Source organism: Lates calcarifer, linkage group LG10 (genome assembly GCF_001640805.2).
Source record: "Lates calcarifer isolate ASB-BC8 linkage group LG10, TLL_Latcal_v3, whole genome shotgun sequence".
Taxonomy (NCBI): Eukaryota; Metazoa; Chordata; class Actinopteri; family Centropomidae; genus Lates; species Lates calcarifer.
The window spans coordinates 8,429,532-8,449,417 of NC_066842.1; the positions used below are offsets into that span (position 1 = coordinate 8,429,532).

The 19,886-nt window shown below is 40.3% G+C and overlaps 1 protein-coding gene across 12 annotated transcripts in view; it reads right to left on the reverse strand.

Annotated features, from left to right (window-relative positions):
* LOC108888543 (neuronal cell adhesion molecule) overlaps positions 1-19,886 on the reverse strand; it is a 73,165-nt gene continuing 53,279 nt past the window's right edge. For 2 of the 12 annotated variants that reach the window (XM_018684567.2, XM_051073234.1), the window contains 26 exons: positions 19,549-19,719; positions 18,953-19,009; positions 17,730-17,841; positions 17,432-17,616; positions 17,115-17,249; positions 16,377-16,520; positions 16,160-16,271; positions 15,917-16,083; positions 15,422-15,569; positions 15,080-15,204; positions 14,728-14,757; positions 13,804-13,905; positions 12,784-12,981; positions 12,428-12,498; positions 12,004-12,229; positions 11,765-11,880; positions 11,447-11,651; positions 10,702-10,824; positions 10,074-10,250; positions 9,004-9,039; positions 8,463-8,519; positions 8,100-8,219; positions 6,333-6,494; positions 5,476-5,607; positions 5,132-5,210; positions 1-2,110 (listed from right to left, as the gene is read on the reverse strand). In XM_018684567.2, coding sequence (XP_018540083.1) covers positions 1,864-2,110; positions 5,132-5,210; positions 5,476-5,607; positions 6,333-6,494; positions 8,100-8,219; positions 8,463-8,519; positions 9,004-9,039; positions 10,074-10,250; positions 10,702-10,824; positions 11,447-11,651; positions 11,765-11,880; positions 12,004-12,229; positions 12,428-12,498; positions 12,784-12,981; positions 13,804-13,905; positions 14,728-14,757; positions 15,080-15,204; positions 15,422-15,569; positions 15,917-16,083; positions 16,160-16,271; positions 16,377-16,520; positions 17,115-17,249; positions 17,432-17,616; positions 17,730-17,841; positions 18,953-19,009; positions 19,549-19,719 — 3,437 coding nt within the window. In that variant the 3' untranslated portion in view covers positions 1-1,863. The remainder of the gene's footprint in view (positions 2,111-5,131; positions 5,211-5,475; positions 5,608-6,332; positions 6,495-8,099; positions 8,220-8,462; positions 8,520-9,003; positions 9,040-10,073; positions 10,251-10,701; positions 10,825-11,446; positions 11,652-11,764; positions 11,881-12,003; positions 12,230-12,427; positions 12,499-12,783; positions 12,982-13,803; positions 13,906-14,727; positions 14,758-15,079; positions 15,205-15,421; positions 15,570-15,916; positions 16,084-16,159; positions 16,272-16,376; positions 16,521-17,114; positions 17,250-17,431; positions 17,617-17,729; positions 17,842-18,952; positions 19,010-19,548; positions 19,720-19,886) is intronic. The other 10 variants (XM_051073228.1, XM_018684570.2, XM_051073227.1 and 7 more) reach the window with 10 other exon arrangements.

Here is a 19,886-nt window from a genome sequence, read left to right on the forward strand (position 1 = left end):
TTAAAGCAGATATTTATTTATTCATTCATTATATTTCCAGGAGCTTGAATTTCATACTTGCACTAAAAGGATAAACTTAAATAGAGACAAAGAAAGTATCTGTTAGTACAAATCTGTTTCTTAAATACAAAACCATTTCCAATACTGTCAGAAAAGAGCATCATTTTGGCAGTATACTGATACTGCGTAGAACCAATACAAATCAGAATATCATTCTGTGCATCCATTAACATGGTAGCTATACCCTAATGGTTGTTGTACAATACCAAAGTTTTATAACTTGCTGACAAGCAAATCGGAAAACGAACTCAAATTTATATGCACTTTTCTGTCCAGTTAGTTACAATACAATGTACACTGGGCACAGCAAGAAAAAAAGAATATAGATATCCTCTACAAGTAGTCTATATTTAATACAGTCCTATCAACAAGTTAAACCATATCATGCACAATACTGCCTCTTAGGCTGCCTTATGAGCTGCTTATCCCTGTACAATCAATGAAGGTATTTACAAATTCAACAAATATTCTACATATCTTTAAAAAAAAAAAAAAACTTGATGCAAGTTAAGAGAAAAGAAATCTTGATCCCATCCAAAGGCCCTCAAGTGTAGTTAGTACAAGTGAACATTTTTTCCTAATTGGGATTGAATAATGAAATGTATCTGCACACACACACACACACACCTATACACTCACAGTTATCCATACATTCATACACTGCAGGAATACAATCAGGTACTGTACATAATGATTGCAGAATTTAATGTTTTAGTCTGATCCAATGTGGGTACGTTTAAGCTTCTTGGAGGTATCAAAGCCAGTCCAGTGTCTCTAGGCATTGGGAGGAGTCTTTAAAAAAAAAGATGACAAGAGTGTATGAATTATTCCTCCCTCCACAGGGCCCTCTTCTCAAGCTTATCTTATCCATCCTTGGATGCGACTTCTGCAGTCCTACTACTGTCTCTGTTCCAGTCACTGAACCCCAGAAAGAGACTTCAGAACTGAACTGTTTTTTTTGTTTTTGTTTTTTTTTTAAAGAAAAGGCACTACCTGCTGAAGGAGCACTGCAGGGACAGAGACAAGCTGTCACACCATCAGCGTTTCCCACCGGCCTTCAGATCAAGCTCAATAAGAGGAGGTCACATGCAGGGCAAAGGTCGTTTGACATGCCATGCAGCACTTCAGCTTCTGCGTTCATAGGTGCAGATATATAATTTGACAGAGTGATGACAGATGAAGATGTATCAATGCAGCAATCTCAAGCATGCTGTGTGCACTGCTCCCAATATTCACTTTACAGATAGTTCACTTTATATTTATATATATACACACTGTACATGAACTGCTTTGTGCACTGTAAATGCATGATGGAATTACATGAATTAATTACATTATTAAATACAGATTCCTGTACAAGCTTCTGTGTTGGAAAAAATACATTGAGTAATATTCATTCACTGTTGATGCTGATTACTATTTGAACATAGTAGATAATATAACAAAAACAAATATAGTTCAGATGAGCACTGCATAGTCTGTAAGAGATTCCTGGTACAGCAAGAATGCAACACTTGTTAATGTCAAACTGTTAATTTATATATGGATTTAGGTAATATCAGGTATTTCATGCACTGTTAAAATCATATGACTGTTTGAGCTACTTCCTATATAATGAGCTATCAGTTTCCAAGCCTCTCCACGAAGATTTCCAAGTGAAAATAAATGTCTCTGATGCGTTGTCTGTATTTCATGTGGACATGTGATCATAAAGCCATGCGTTGTTGGGACAGCCCTCTAAGAGAGGTGTGGGGATTGAGCAGTCAGTGCAGCACCTCGTAGTGGTCTGCAAGGACTGACTGGCTACACAAATGAGTTCAAGGAGTTCATGGCAGTAATGGGAGATGGGGCCTCTGAGCTCTCGTGGCCCTCAGCAGTGTCCCTGCTGGCACTCTTTCCGCTATACTGGCCGATAAACGAGCCATCCTCGTTGAACTGTCCGTCTCCTCCTTCCCCGTAGTCAACTAAACTGTCGTCACTGTCTTCTCTCTTAACTGTCCCATTAGACGGTGTGCGGCTCCCTTTTAATGGTTTATGGTCTTCATTGTCACTGAAGGAGAAAATAACATGCAGGTGTTACAGGTGAGATGATGTGACAGATGCCACAATGAGATTAGTGATCACTTTTTTAGATGGAGCATTGAGCAGCCAATGGTTTCTTTTACCACGACCTACTGTAAATTTGGTAGGTAATGGTAAAGTTTTTTTTTTCCCCATATTTAAAATAAGTTGACTTACTTTACTTTTTCCAACTAAACTCAGCAGCTTTCATTAATATTCATAAGAGTGAACATTTCTGCCCACCGCAGGAGAAGCTAATTTGAATTTGGCTTGCTCCATATCTAAAAAATGGTAGCTATGAATGATTAGTTGGTTTCCATCAGGCAACAGGGGAATAAAACTCAAGCAATCATACCCTGTTCAAATTCCCCCCGAAACCAAAACATGAGGTGGTAAATGCATTGTTTGACAAAAGCACTTTGCCCCCAAGACAGAGGTTGTGATGAGAAAACTGAAAAAATCCAAGGCAATGATATGAGTAAAACTTGGAAAGCAAGGATTCAGCCAAACATCCCCCAAAGCAAGCATGATAATAATCACAAATTGGCAAAATGCATGAAAAATCTGCAAAGAAAGTTTTCTTTGGATATCAGATAGGTGAGAACATCCCACATCCATGAGTTGAACATCAATGAGATAAGATCACAAAGCCATCATAATGCTGAAATGTTCGTAAAATGAAATATAATAGATAATAATCAGAATGTAAAAGCATTTTCAGAAAGGAAAACTAGCACAGTAAAGCTGCAGATTAATAACTTAAAAGATTTCTCTATGCACTGTACATGATGAAGGCTTTATGACCAAATATTAAACTTGATGGCAGCCGTGAAAACCTGGGATGTGTGTACAGCGAGCATTTTTCTCCACAGTGACTTGACTGTCCACTGACCCTGCTCACATGCTAGACTTACAAAACGACGACCCTCCCCACCCCCCAAACCTCTCCCCTCCACACACCATCATCACCCTTACCTTAACTGAGACCTACACCCCTGGATTCAGATGAGGAGATCCAGCTGAGATCCCACACAACACAACAGTCGCTCCTTGACATGACTGCACTATGCACACACTTTTAAAAGGTTTTATGTGAGTGTGGCACTTTGACAGGCACATATGCCATATACATGTACATGTCTGAACTTACAGTATGCTCTCCTGCAGTCAAACAACAACAGCTCAGTTGAGTCATGTTATGCCTTTATTGACATACTGTAAGGTGCCAGCTGAGCCTAATGAAACAGCATGGATGTAAATTATACTCTCACAAAGGCACTATAATATTTGTACACTTTGCCTTGTGATTTATTGTCTACTGCGTTGTTTGATGTCCGTTGAAGAAATTTCCTTGCAGTGCCCCTCTTTTTATCTTCCCAAACTATCAATTTTAAAGGATGAGTCTTGTGATATTCTACATTTTTCTTGTTGTCAGCAAATCCCATAAAAAGACAAAAACAAAGAGTGAATTAATAAAAATAACAAGTGTTGACTGCATGTCCAAAGCCTGATATATCTCATTCCTCTGTCCCATAGAGCTCCATTATTGTTCAGAGACTATTAATAACACATGAATGAGCCACATTGTAGCACTGGGTGACATGTTCCGTTGTTATGGATGCTGCAGTTTATTTATAGTCAATCCTTCATACACTGTCCTACTGCTGTGAATACTCACAAGTGTGACAAATCTGCTGCTGAAAATAGTTCCCAACCAATATACAATTTACTCTTTATGTTACCAAAAACTGCAGTGCCCAGCAGGAACTTATTTAGCTTAGTCTTCAGCAAGAATGTGGCCTTGAAACTGAGGTTGAAATATATTGAGAGTAAATATATAATATAAATATAAAATATACTGGACTTATACATTGTCAGTTTTGGTCTTTTCATGGAATTTTTTGACTATAATAAAATATAGAATATCACCAGTTTTATCCTTTAAATAATATTACTATCAAAGACTGGCCTGTTATAAACAGCATTTACTAACTCTTATAAACTCAGCAGTGACTGCTTCCCTCAAACATGCTGATAATTTCATAGTAGATCAATATGCATCTATATATTGTATATCTATATATGAACAATAATTCCATTCAATACATTATTGCCTAGAGCATATTTTCATATATTAGATCTTCACACCATGCATATCACATATTATATATTTATCGATATGTATTTATCACAGCAAAAAAATCCATAGAATAGATTTATGTATACATAATACAAAAAGGAATATAAAATATAAAAGCAAGACATCTTATAAATCGACTTATAAAAAACAATATTCAAAAATGCTAGCTATACAGAAGTAAAGTGCCTCATATTTCTTTATTTAGCGTGCGATTGGAGAAGCAGCCTAGAAAGAGGATGCTAACAAGCATAGCTGGATAACTGCTGTAAGTTAGCAGGAATGATAGTTTCCGTGATTCTCAATCCTGTCAGGGTCGTGTATGTAAGTAGCAATACACTAGGCAAAGTGTTAATACTATATATACTGTACACACAATGTATTATGAGTAGCTTATTAGTTGTGATGGGATTGGATGCCTAGGGTCATTTTAGGATGTGTTGCAAATAAATTTAGCTTATTTTTTTCCTGACTGTCTTATTTAAAGTTTTAAAACACCCAAGCCCCTAAATCCCTTGAACCTGAAGAATCCTATCAAATGACACCACAATGTCATATCAAGCACATACAATACATTTAAGTCCAACACAAGTCGCATCCAGAACGTCCCAAAACCCAGGAAAAAAAAAAATCTTGTGCTTCATGGTGGTAGAAGTTCAAATGGTTGAGGGGACAATGACTTCTTGTTCTGAATTCTGTTAGTGGTGATCCTGGGTCATTTATTGGTCAGCTGTAAAGGTTGAGAGGAGGGAGAGGGTGCAGAGCTCCAGCCCAGCCAGAGAGAGCAGACCTGGGCACAAAGCAGGGACGGGGCAGGGGTTGATGGGTAAAATGGGCTCTGGGGACTCCAGAGGCCACAGCACTTTCTCTCACCTGTATTCCACAAAAGTGCAGTCGTCTTCTTTCATGGGCTGGAACTCTGGGTCTGTGTGTGCGTCCTCCTTCTCTTTGACTGGTGAGAAAAGAGGAGGCAAGTTAGACAAACCAACTTATGGAGCAGAGTAACATGAGGGTGTGTGTAACATTGCATATTATGTAGAATGGTGCACTAATTTGTTTTTGAATCTTTATCTGATGAATGTGCTTTCTGTTAAAAAACAAAACAGGTGAAAATCTAATCTTAAAAACCCTATTAAATATAAGTGAATGTTAGAAAATAAAGAATTTAAGTGTGGGTTTATATATGAGTGTGTCCATGACGGTAAGCAACTACTCACCAGGGTATTTCCCTCCCTTATTCCTCTGGATGAAACAGATAATCAGGAGGATCAGGATGAGCAGAGCGATGGCACACATGAGGCCTATGAACCATCCCTGAGTGGCAATGTCCACCTGTCTGCTCGCCACAGCTGGCCAGTGGAGGAGAGGAACACTTAGAATTTATGGCTGGACTATCTTTTCTCCATTGGGAAGGAAAGATAGCAACAATTATCCACAATCATGTGTCAAAACAAACATTTAACGAGTGTAATAATAAATATGTTTAAGCATTCTCTTGGCACCTATTAGTTAGGGATTCCAGCTCATGAGTGGATCATGATTGCTTATTGTTACAAAAAAATAAACTTTCATGTTAGATGAGTTAGAAATCTCCTAAATTAAGCTAATGGTGACTTGAAGATATTGAAACCACATTAGTACTAAATGTATGAAATCTTTGTCTCACAAGTGCACACAAAGACAGTCATTGACACACAAACACATATAATCACAATTACACACAAACACACACATAGAGATAGGTTCACTGGGTGATATTAGGTTGGATATTATAACACTAAACATATAATCAACTTCTATATTAGAATAATATCCACTTTTCTAATCACCAAGTCTACAGGACTGACTTAGTTATACTGGAATTGAACCATACGATCATGCACGCTGCTATATGCTGTCTCTATACCACTACAGCACATGCCTCACATACAGAGTGACCACAACACATCTGTTAAACCCATGCTTGACTGGCTTATAATTACTCAATGGCACGAAGTACTACACACTCTACACACGACACAGTGCAAGGCCAGGCCAGGCCGAGGTGGAGGCGACCGCCCAGGAACTGCCTCACCTGGTACCGTGACCAACAGCTCCTCAGAGTGGTGGAGCGGCTGGTCGTGGTGACCTTTGGCCACCAAACGCACCCTATAGGAGAGGCCCCCCTTTAAGCCCTTCAGCGTAACGTTCTGAGAGCCGTTCACAGGCTCTTTCTGCCACTCCTCTTCACCTTCACCTGCAGGAGGGACGTTCACGAAGAGAGGTACGTTTGAGGGAGCGGACACAACTTCAAATGGGCAATGGAGGTCATGACAACATGAGAACTAAATGGTTGAAAAAACATCTATGGGCATGGGATTACACTACAGGCGATGTTTTCTATATTAGACAGTTAAATAGTTAATTTAGTCTTTGAATTATTTATTACAGAGACCCTGAAAGCTCTGAGAAAAACACACATAACTAGACAAGCAACTTGACAGCACATGTGTAGCACTAAGAGAAAAAACACTGCAAAATGAGAAAATTACAGAAACTCAACCACGCACAGAAATACTACAGGGCTAAAAGGATCCAATGGAAATTAGTTACAAAACAACAGGAGTTTCTAGGAGATGATAAAAAGTGACGAACACTACTTTCCCTTGTGTTCTGTGCAGTGTTGGTTGTTTTCTCAGTTTGCAGAATTTTTAGCCATGCCACACAGCATGGCTTTAGAAATATAAATATCAGTCTGTCTGTCAACCACTTTGGTCCAGACTGAAATATCTTAAAATCTACTGGATGGACTGCCATGAAATTTTGCCCAGAGGATGATTCCTAGTGCCTTACGTAATCCTCTTAAATTTCCTCTGGCACCACCATGAGGTGATTTTTAAAGAAATGTGTAGACACCTTTTTGAAGGATTACCATGAATTTTGGTACACACATTCATGTCCACCTAATGCTGAAATAATAACTTTAGACATCTTCTGACTTTCAGTCTAGCGCCACCATCAGGTCAAAATCTCAATTTGGCCAATACTAAGACTAATGACAGTCCACTCAACTTCAGCTGTACTTTGTGCTTATTAGCAAATGTTAGCATGCTAAGGCAAACAGGGTGAACATTATACCTGCTAAACGGCAGCAAGATAGTCACTGTGAATGTGTTAGCATGCTAACATTATCATTTACCTGAAAGTACCACAGTGCTTTCAGTACAGCCTCACAGAGCAGCTAACATGGCTGTAGACTCCTTGTTTTCTGAATGCTGCACGCGTGTTTTCAAATTGGCTTAATTCGCCAATTAATGTGTTCTCGTAAGTGGCAGTGCGTTGAGCTCTCAGAGCCACTGTACATGTTGGTGACAAGCTAACTATGAAATGTGTTTCGGTGATGATCACAAGGTTGAGAACGACATTTTCTAAAATGCTGGGATCTATGATCATGATATTCCCTAACTAAATTCATTAAACAGTAGGTGTGAGAGAGCCATACTACAACAACATAGTGCTTTTCATCCTCACTGCAGGTGGATAAAAACAATAGTGAGCACTTCAGTCAAAATCAATTGGCATAACAAGAATGTTTGTGCTGCTTTTCATAACGTTTGTCTACAGACGTTCCAGCGAGATTATCACGGGAAATGAACGCGACTCTAGTCAACAACAGCTCTGAGTAATTAGCAATCCAATCACAGACAGCCTTGTTTATCACATCTGGGTCCACGTTGGCAGAAGCCAGAGTCAACGTGACTGCCAATATTTCTATTCACCTGCACAAGCCAATAGTGAAGTAGGGGTCTCTTGTCACCTATGTGTAGAACTGACACAAATAACGATGTGTTGCTTTGCTTACTGTTTTTTACTATGTATTCTACATAAATGGTTTTCCCTGAGCCCCAGTACTCCCAACTGATCAGGGCCCCGTGCTCTCCAACCGAGGAGCTAAGGTTCCCGAAAGGACTCGCAGGCCGTGCTGAGCACACAAGAAAAAAAGACAACCATCAAAGGTCGGCCTGTTGGTCAAAGGACAATCCAATAACTGGCAATTACATGCTTTGATTTAATTATAGTCCCATTAAATACTATTAGCATAACTGAATCTAGAGCCTTACACAATAGCAATTATAAAACGGGACACTAAACCGACAAAAAAATGCACAAAGCTGATCATGTAAATCAGGCATGCAGTGTACTACAATCACAGCAGTATCTGTACCCTTTTGGGTTGGATGTTGTGGAGGAGGCCGTGCAATGGGATGAGAGGTTTGGTTTCCTGTAAACAACATGGAGAGGTGTAAAGACCGCACCACACACAAGACATACACAGAGACACAAAGCACAGGCAGAGACACCACAGACGCTGAAGTCGTTATACACACTGCACATATTTCATTGGCATGCCAAGCAAAGCCTTGCCTACAGCAGGAAGCATCACCAGCAGTGACCATGGAAGAAGTGAGAAGGGGTCAAAGTCGCCAAAGGCACTTAAAAAAAAAAAAAAGCAGCCGAGGGCTTTGAAAAGACTTGTGTAGTTTTATCACATGACATTAAAAAGGTACACGTCACATAGCATCTTTATCTATGTGGCTTTGAACTTTCCCCAGCTTTGAACTCAGTGGAGCATTTTGTTGGGCAGCAGAATTTAAAAGAGGCCTGGGGAAATTGCTCAAATCATGCAAGGAGTGCATGCTCGCGGTGGGGTTTTGAAACTATGGCTGTATCTGCAAAACATGCATCAGTCTAGATACCACTGGTACCTTGGCCCACATCTACGTCAAGCTGTGATATCGGAACTTGTAAAGAGAAACAGGACAGAAAAACAACAGGACAGGAGTCATTATAAGATGACCCCCACAACCCCACCACCACCTGTGACACTGTATGTAACAGTGAGACATTTAGGTGGTCATGCTGTGTAATGTAAGGGTGAATTTAATGTAAGATGATCAGTCTGAGGTTTCATAACAGCATGGGTCACCTTTTATAGCAATGCAACTGGATCACACTCATGTTCCACTCAATATGGACATAGATGAAGAACCAATATAGAGCATGCTATGGAAAGTATTAAAAATAAAATAAAAATGCTATGGAATAATGTGCATTATACTGTACACTGAACATTTTACATACACGAGTCACATAACAACAAGAACAAGGAACAAATCTTTACATCTGAGAAATTGGAATCAGCAAAATGTTGAGGTTTTTGCTTTTAAAAAATCATTTGTCGATTAAATGTTTTTTGTTTTGGTCTGTTTCTGCACCGTGCTTTACAATAAACAGCATTTCACTGTTTGGAGAGTGTCAGTGTAAACCAACAATTTCTGACACAGCAAGGAATACAAGGCACAACTCTTCTACATAACACCATGTTTTTTTTATTTATGTTTTTGGTTATGTTTTTGACTATCTTGCCTTCATTAGGGTAGAATCTGAGGCTGTTTCTGGTTTACCATCATCTTTTTTAATTACTTTTCACAAGATGCAATATTTACTCACAATCGATACAAATATTTCCGAGAGAAAAATAAATAGCCATTATCAAATATTTCATTCTAACCCATCAAGCATCCTGACAAAGGTAAGAGAGTCGAAAACACTGAATAAAGTATGGTGTGCTGAAGAGTTGTCTGATGTGCTCTCATTTTGCATGGCCTTCAGTGTAAATCAAACATGATCTGTAAATTAATGCAAAGTTGGATACTCTTACCTGAATTATACAGGAAAGATATTAATCAGTTTAAATATTCATCTAGCTTTCTAGCTGAAGAAACATCAAGAATCAGATTATTTTCTTTTAAATTGTCTGCATTTGTAGACTTACCTTCATCCATGATGGTGACAGTTTCCTGAGAAATGGCTGGGCCTGCTCCCCTGACTGTTTTCGCATTCAAATAAAACTTGTAGCGTGTGCTGTACTTGAGGTTGGGCAAAGTGACTGAGGTCTCATTGGCGAGCAGGGCCAGCTCCTCCACTGGGCCCAGCTCATTGGAGTTATTGACTACAAGGGTGGAGGTTGGGTGACAAGAATAATGGGATGGAAGGGGGTGGAAGTTTGGAAGTAGTAAAGGTAAGTTCCATAGAAGTATGAGGAGGAAGGGTTGGGGGGGTTGTAGATGGGGTTGGAGTGTCAATGATGAGAAAGGTGGAAATGAAAGCATTTGGAGGTGTAGGGTTCAGGAATAGAAGGCGAGAGTGACAAAAGTTGATTTGTTAATTTGTGTTGCTTAATTTACAAAATAACTTGTTTGATGATTCTAATTCTTTATCTTAACTCCTTCACTCATAATCTGACTTTGAACAGGATGGCAGTACGGGACATGAAAAAGAACGACAAACAAAACTACAAACTACATGACGGAAGGTGACATTAAACACTTGGCTAAGTAAGTATATAAAAGCTCACTGAAACCCAGTGGTATGATTCGTTTTAATGACATTAAAAGCCTCACCTGGCTGATATTTGAGGGTGTAGCCAGTGATACGTCCATTGTGATCATGAGGAGGACTCCATTCAAGAGTTAAAGAATCCTGGTTTGAGTTGGTAACCACCAAGGAAGTAGGAGCCCCTGGCACTGTGGAGATTGAAGAGACACAGTATGTGAGACAAGGATTTTAGAGTTTCACTTTATGCAGATTGCCAAATTCACTCATTGTTCCCTCACTTGGATGTTGACATTCACATAACAATGTATGTGCAGAGGAAACAGTGAGTGAGGTGAAGTAGGAGATGAAACGTTTGACATGAAAGATATTTGTATATTCATGTGTGTGCGCACGCGTGTGTGTCTAAAAACCATATCAGATACAAATTATTATTCTGAGTATTTTTTACATCTTCAAACATTTCTTGAGGGGATCCTTAATTTATCAATAACTGACCATCAGATGATTTTCACCATCAAACAGAGGGTTTGAGCTGAAGATGGAAAATCACTTTGTATTTGTTAATATTTCATAATGTGACATTTAGTACAGATGCCTGTTCCACAACCAGTTTTTTTCTTTTGAGTATTGTGTTTCACTCTTGGTACAGAGGCATCTTTGTTTGCCTTTGGGTTACCGATTGTGCCTGAAATACAATGCTGTGGGTTCCATGTGCTCCAGATGAGACAGTGGATAAACTCTGACTAAAACGAAAATGTTATAAAGTCCAGTTCTTTAACAAACATAAAGAGTGTACATTCCTTCTCTTACCTCCCTCAGGTGTCTCAAAGTGCTGGTCGGAGCTCACAGGACCATCTCCTTTACCATTAAAAACTCTGACATTGACGGAGTAGAGAGTGAAGGGGTGCAGACCAGGTAGCATGCCGTGGCTGTGGTTTCCACTGAAGACCAGGAACAGCTTCTCTGTATGATAGGGGTTGTGTTTGTGGATGTTGTTCTTTCTCCAGTAGGTCACCTGCAACATACAGTTTGTATACAGTTAACAGTGAGGGTGTCTGTGCTTGTCTGTGTTATGGTTGGTGGGATTGGTGTACATGCTTCACTGCATGTTGTCTATTTATACTGCACCTTATATCCTTTGAGATGTCCCCGGACTAATCTATGAGGCACAGGATCCCAGTGCACCTCTGCCAAAGTGCTGTTCAGCACTACAGCCTGGACATTTTCTGGAGCTGCTACTGGAACTGTACAAAAGCAGAGGAATGCAACAACAGCTAAATATAAAAGCAAACATACTGAGTAAATGTTATAGGTTACCCAGCCAAATGCATCACCCCAGGCTCTTGTACACAGTCGGTCTAACTCACAGTCCTCTCCTGAGTAGCCGATGGCAATAGCAGGGTCAGGTCCAGCCCCATGGTCGTTCACAGCCTGAACTTTTATCTCATATGGAACAAATGTGGGCGTTCCAGACACAACAAACTTGGAGTTGTTGGCCACAGTCACTGTGGTCCATTCACTGTCCACTGCCTTCTGCCTCCACATCACTCGATAATGAAGCCCTGGACCATTAGATTGGAGGCCTGACAATGGCTGCAGAGGAGTGTGTTAAATTAAAGTAAATGATTTTATACTTTATAAAATATGATTTTAGTGCCTGATAATAAGAGAGAAAAGATAGAAATTTTGAAAAGAACAAGAACAAGGGAAAGCTAATAAATTTCATTGTAGTCCCTGGACAACAGTAAATGCCTTAGGGTTAAAATGGATAGCCTTATACAGCTTTATTACCTTCCATGAGATTACAAGATTGTCATGTTCTGTTCCAAATCCCTGTACACCTGTTGGGTTCTCGTCTGGAGCTGAAAAATATATTAACAAAGACAAAATGAAACATTATCCAGAGGAAAGCCTTTCCCCCCCAAGGCTCAAATCAACATGCTGATTTGCCTCTGAAATAAGGCATTCAACAAAAACTGATGTCTATGCGACCTTACTTTTATTCGTTTACTTACAGCTTTGTCAAGATGGAATCATGTGTATTTAGAAAATATCAGCTGATTCACTAATTACTTATGTATTTTAGCATTAATTTAGAGGTGGAACTCCAAATGAGGCACTACATAGAAAATCAGCTGAGGCTCTACCTGCAGCTTCTGTCTTGTACACTTTAGAGGGGAAGCTGGGACGGCTGAAACCCATGGCATTGAGGGCCAAAACTCTGAAGGTGTAGTGGACATAGGGGGATAGTTTGAGGTGAGCTGTCGTCTTGGTTCCAGGAACCTCTGTGAGATTATGCCAGTGACCTCGGTTGTGCAGCGAGTCTTCATACTGGATCAGAAATTCTGTGAAAAATAAAAAAAGACAAGCACTGTACATAACTGAACACTTTCTACCCGGTTTGACAGTAGATTCGCAAAACTGGAATGAATGCCCTCAAGGTGTATTTGGATACTGTATCTCAAAAAACAAAAAGTTTTGCCAGAATATGTCTAAATACGCTACTTCCAGCAGAGCTGTGAGATGGTGAAATGATGCTACATGCTGACAGCACTAACCGTGAAGAAATAGCACATGCTGCACAAGTGGTTTGAGACTTGCTGTTAAAACTTCTCACCATTAAAATCCATAGCAACCACTGAACTGAAATGACAAACTTTCTATAGTCTCCCTTCATGCCTGCAGGTGTAAGTATTATTTTTCTCTTAAAGACAGATTTTGTTGGGGTTTTTTAAAAAAATATTTCAGTTACTTTTGCAGACTACAGTATTGAGTGATTATAACTATGGAGACTCAAGTTTCTTTTTAGATCATTCTGATTTTGTTCACATATCTCTACTCTATGCTTAGGAGTCATGTAATGAATTAAAGGGGTACTCATATATAATGATGAGAAAATGGTCAAAATTGAAACAGTGGAGGCAAAGATATCCTGATTTTTACTCTTTGGACAGTAACACTGGATCCTTAATTTTCAAAATGCAGCTCAAAAGCATATTCATTAAGACCCTCCCTGTCTCCTAAATGTCGACTTCTTTCAAATGCCAGACCTCAAGTTTTTAGAGTAGGCTTACTGTCAGAGGACATACACATAAGAGCCAAAGAGAAAAACGGCCATATAAAGCAGCTCCTGCACACACACATATACACAAACACTTAAGACATACTCTTAATAGGACTGTTATGTTCATCCCCAGGGGTCCAAGTGAGCTGAACACTCCTCTTTTTCTTGTCCGTCAGCTCTAGGTCAGTTGGGGGGTCAGGTTTCTCTGAGGGAGATGCATCACAGGGAGCAACATTAACACATCATTTTTTACTGGAATGACATTCACACTGACTTCATATTATAGTTACAGCATATGAAGGGTTCATGCCACCACAAAATGAAGCAAAAACAAAACAGGATATCTGGTTATATTCATTTGTTTGCATGATACTATAAAAATGATAAATGCTAAGTATGTTTGTACAACCAAGCACACCTTTCAGTTACTCCTCCATTTCTTTACATGTTCTATTTGACAATGTTTTCATCCTGTGATACACATGCAGACACTGCATCATGCATATGAAACGACTGATGCTCAACTTGAGCATCTTCCATAATCACTCTGCATGAAATTGAGTCTCAGGCTCACTAGAGAAGATAAATTGATGCTCGTGTTTTTGGAATTGCACTGATAAAGTGAAATGCATGCGTTGAATAAATGAGTGATGAGGAAATGGTGCATTTGAAAAGATCCCAAGTGGTGAAATGGAGAGATGTTTGCTTTACAAATTGTCATTGAAGTGTGAGAGGAAATTGCTTCCCCTGTGCCTAAATGTTTGATTTTTGCATCAGTGGCTTAATGCATTCAAACTTACAAACTTACAAAAATGTAAAAACATACAGTTAATTACAAAAAGTTATGAAAGGAGACAAAAAAATCAGTGCTGGTGAATCAAAAATAAAAGACAAAACTGAAAATGCTCAGTAACTGTCAAAACAAGCAGCATCTTCAGGCCACAACATGCTTCACTTAACAGAAACGAACGTCACAAGCCCATGTCAGCAGAGCACATCTGGGTACTCGTGTGTGCTGCAGGTTTACCGTAGGCAACAGCTGGTGTTGGTGTGGCCTCTGCCAGGTAGGAGGGCAGGAGTGAAATAGGGAGTTTAGTGGTCAGTCAGCCATAAGAAAACAAAGAAGATTATCTGGCTCGCTAAGAAGGCAACAATTAAATATTCATGCTGCTGACAGGATATCTGAATAAATCCACTCCAACCCTCTTAAGTAAACTCTCGGGCAATTAACCTTGAAGGGCTGAAAGGCAATCTGTTGTGCAAGTTATTGGACAGATTCACTTTTCTGAGAAGACCTGGGGTGGAGCGAGGTTACGCTTTAATAATTTGTGAGTTTGTTTTATGAGTCAGTGAAATATAGCTCCTGTAAAGCAGCATACCGACAACAGTGAGCTCAGCGCTGGCTGAATCATGGTCCAAAGTGGTGTTCATGATGCAGGTGTATACGCCCGCATCATTCTCTGTCACATCATTGATGGTAAGGCTGTCAGAGTCCACAATTAATCTGTAAACAAAGCAGTTCATACAGACAGATTAGCACCTTCAGATTGTATGTAATCCGAAAGGTATTTAACTTACAGCCAGGCAGTAAAACTGAGAATAAGCATGACAAAAAAGAGAAACAAACATATATCAACATATATTCATTTAAGGTAAGGGAGTTACACAGAGTTAATGGTCTAAAAAGTGAGACATTTCCAATTGTGAACAACAGCTCTCACCTCTCATCATCAGGGAGCTCTCCATCGTCTTTGAGCCAGGTCATGGTGGGGATAAGCGAGGGGTCATGTTTCACCTTACACTCAAACACCACAGACTTACCCCTCTGGACCACTTTGTACTCTGGCTGCTTCAGTATTCGGGTGGGCTCTGAAAGCAGGGGAGGAGGGAGGTTAGGGAAAGTCAAAAATTTATCACATAGTCTCTAAAATATTAAATATACTGACGAAGGCCTATTTAAAGTTAGCAGACAGTTTGACAGTTTGGGGTATTCACTTTCTTGCTGAGAGTTAGATGAGAAGATTGATGTCGTTGATGCCATTGATTGAAGAAGAAGAATGAAAGATTGAAGAATGAGTGATAGAATCAATAAACTCCAGAGTAGCCGCTAAGTGGACCTTGTAGTGGGATTTTTTTGTCTGTAATAATACTAACAGTGTGTTAGTTATTTGTATGCACTCCAAGACTTATTATTATTTTAACAAAAACATTCTCACCTTTGACCTCCAGGTAGATGTGATTCTCATAGATACCAAGGATGTTTCTGGCCACGCAGGTGTATTTGCCGCTGTGTTCAGCCTGTGCTATGTGAATCTCTAAAGTCCCGTTGTCATGCTTGATGTAAGGTTCTCCATCCAGGGTGCTGGACCGACTGTCTTTGAACCTGAAAGAAAAACCACTTTGAGCTTCTGCAGAAATATAATAGCATGCTTTCCTCTGTATAAAGTTCATTAACTCACCATGTAATTTTAGGGATGGGTGACCCGAAGGAAGCGCAGTCTATCAGGGCCGGGTGATTTTTGATGACCTGGTAGACTTTGTTGGCCGGTGTCAGCACTCTGGGCGGCTCGGCTGCAGTGAGGCAGCAGCAATTATTGACATGTTATTACACTCCAGAAATCAATGTAAATGGAAAACAGCATTCAAGTACAAACGGATCTAATGTAATGAACTTACAGAGGACGTTGACAAAGGCGTTGGACAGGAGGTACCCATAGTCATTGGAGACATTACACTGATAGACGGCGCTGGATCCAATCTGTACATCAGTGAAGATGATGGTGTCGTCCTCCACTTTTCTACTAACATCATTAGGTGAATCTATTCATAGATAACAAGGAGTTATAAGATATATTTCTGGCTTTGTGAATTTTGGTTGACATTATTGTATGTTACAATGAAGCTACCACCTGTAGCTGGTTATCTTAGCTTAGCATAAATTCTGTAAACAGGGAGAAGTAGCTAGCTTACTGCTCTTAAAAGATAACAAAACACATTATGTCGTGTTCATACAAAAACAAAACATAAAAACAACACGTCAGGCCCCTGACATTGGGGAGTGTTGTTGCCATTGGAGAGGTGTGCGCTTGGTTTGTTACAATATTTAGGTGGGTGGTACGTGACAAAGTAATGTCCAAATTAATGTCAGGACCAAAGGTTCCTCAGGAGAACATTGTGTTATAACAAGATGATCAATGCACTTCATCCACCAGTGGTCATAATGTTATGGCTGATCGGTGTATATATATGTGTGTGACAGAGTCATTTTCATATCAGTACAATAATAAAATCCTGTCTTAGATAATGAAAGTTAACCATGCTCAGCTTATATGAAAAATGAAAAAGATCATATAGTCTGGAAGTCTATTTTCAAAACAGAGTGAGTTTTAGCCAAAAGGAACAGGCTGCACTCACTCTCTATTGGGATGCCATTCATAGCCCAGGTGATGGAGGGCTTTGGAGTGCCACTGGCCCTGCAGGTCAGCACACCATTCTCTCCTGGAGCTAAGACAAGGTTCCTGGAAGGACCACTGATCCAATACGGAGCAGCTGAAAATAGAACAGAAGGCTGGAGAATTAATCACTGAACACACTGCCCTGTTGGCATCTGTGCATAAATCAATTATGAGATGGAGGGAAAGGGAAAATGAGGTGACAGAAAGAGGGGGTGACTGTGCGGCCACATGGAGGTCTGGCCTGACCAGATACTGTGCGTTTCACCACTGACTCACCTTTGACTGCGACACGGATGGTGTGATGCACCGAGCCAAGCCGGTTCCGGGCTGTGCAGCGGTAATCTCCTGCGTCTGACTCCGACACATTCACAATACGAAGCGTCTTCTGGTAGTGCAGGAAGGACGTGCGCTTGGCTGGGAGATCTCCGCTGACTTTGGTCCAGGAGATTTCGGGAGTGGGCCTGGATTCAAAGAGGAAGATGGGGAGGGGAAAAGCAAAGAGCGATGATGACACTTGAGCAGGTGGGTGCTGGAGGCTTCCAGGACTCAAGTAATGGAGAGCTCTTTCACTTACAGTCCCCCTGCAATACACTCCATCTCCAGCACCTGTCCTCTCAACACCATCTTGGAGCTGGAGGAGCCAGATGGGATGAGGAAAGTTGGCCTCCTCTCATCCATTGGGTCTTCTATAGTCACACACAGAGATTGACAAAGAAAACTGTTACCATCTCCTCTGCATCAGTTCACAACATGCTTTACTCTGTGGTATAATGAAACCTCTGTTCTATAATGGGTCTGCAATGCACGGGCACTAATCCACTTCATTGCAGACCACAATTCTCATGTTTTATGGTTACATGTAAATTTTATTGCCATGTTGTGTTTTATTGCCCTGCTTTCTGTGGGTGTTTATTGCCAATTAACTGCCCTCTGGGGTTATAACAAAAGCTAAAATGAACTTAATCGAAACTTGAGAATACAGATCTGTTTTCGGCTACTGAGTTGATGATGACAGTGACGATAAATTAACACCCGGGCATGAGAGTGATTTGATCAAAATTGAACTGCTTGCATGTTTTGGGCTAGCTGATGTTTGGGATTGACAGAGACAAACTGAAGATCTTTGAATGAAGTGAGATGAAAATAGCTGGTGACAGAGAGATTAACAACTAGGTGTTCTCTAAAATTAGACAGGGCAGCAGGGAAAGAGTGATTTTGGAAATGAAGATTGCAGCTGGCCATTTGACAGAGGCAAAGCAAACAGAAAGGAGAATTTTAACATATCTACACTTCATGAAATGTATTGTTAATCATCAGTTAATTCCATTTTTAATGTGTTCATTTTAATTTCCTAATTACTTATTTTCTATTGACACTTGGTTTGTTTTCTCAAAGCTGTGTTTTGATTTTCAAGATTATACAGATGTGGCCCGACTTAAGCAAAAAGCTCAGTTGATATTGAAATCACCATGCAGTGCTTATTTAAGCAGATTACAGGAGGAAGTGAATAGTTATCAACAGGGTTTTGATTGGATAGAGTGGGAGTGAAGGAGGGATATAGAACTGGCTTAGATTCTTGGGTTTAAAGGTTTGAAGGTGTTAGTGGGTAACAGCCACAGTTCAGAGCTCTATGTTGGGGTAAACACTAGAGGGTGCCACATCCCCCCCCTACCTAAATCGGTGTGACTGTACAAAGCCTTGGGGTTGTCAGGATGAAGAGGTTAGTGTTAGTGGGTAAGAGCCAGAGTTTGGAGCACTAGGTTGGGGAAGTAAACACTAGGGGGTGCCAAAACTCACCACTAAATAAATCAGTGTCATTGTAAAAAGCTGCCATTGTGTCATTGATTGCATCCACTGTAACACAACAGAAAAATCACACACGCCACAAGTTGAAATCATCAGAAAAAACACACACACATGCTTTGACAAATTAACGTGAAATCAAAACTGACAGAACAAAACTTGAGATGATTTAAAAGTCAAGAGCTTAGGAAGGATCATCATAAGAATCTAGTGGGAGCAGTCTGCCGTCATGTCAACTACAAATGCTAGACTGAATGAGAGCAGTCTTTGTGGTTGGTGCAGACTGCATATACAGAACGTCTCAGAGAAGAAATAAATGAACGCCTGCTTGGCAGATACTGCAGGGTGCCATGAGAGCTCTGACAATATGTCTTTTCAGTGGGACGACGACCACTGGCGTCTAGGAGGTTGGGATTAGAGATAGGAAATGCTGTTTCCCTCCTACGCAGTCATGCTTGCACATACTACTGTAATTGAACACACACAGACACACAAACACTTGTCACTCTATTCGTCTCAGTCATGCTAGCTCATTACACTTTCAGTGGATTTCTGTGTGCTCGTCTCCTCACACACAGAGTCAGACTTACGGTTGAGGACCTTGACAGTGATGGGTTGTTTCTGCTGGATGGTTTGTGTGTGTGGGAAGCGGGCGTAGCAGATGTAGTCATTCCTGGAATCCTCTCGGAGCACATTAGAGAAGTAAAGGTCTCCGTTCAGGGACTGGGACACCCTGCTGCTCTGAGGCAGCCTCTGAAAGTCTGAAGTGTACAGGAAATTTAAATATGTAGTTGTTAAATTTGTTATGTGCTGCCTTGTTTAAACAGTCGGATGTACCGTTTCTATTGTTAAAGGCAGCCATTGGTTGCCATTCACCTCTGTACAACAGGAAAATCACTTAACTGACTGTTGAAACTTGCTTGGGTTG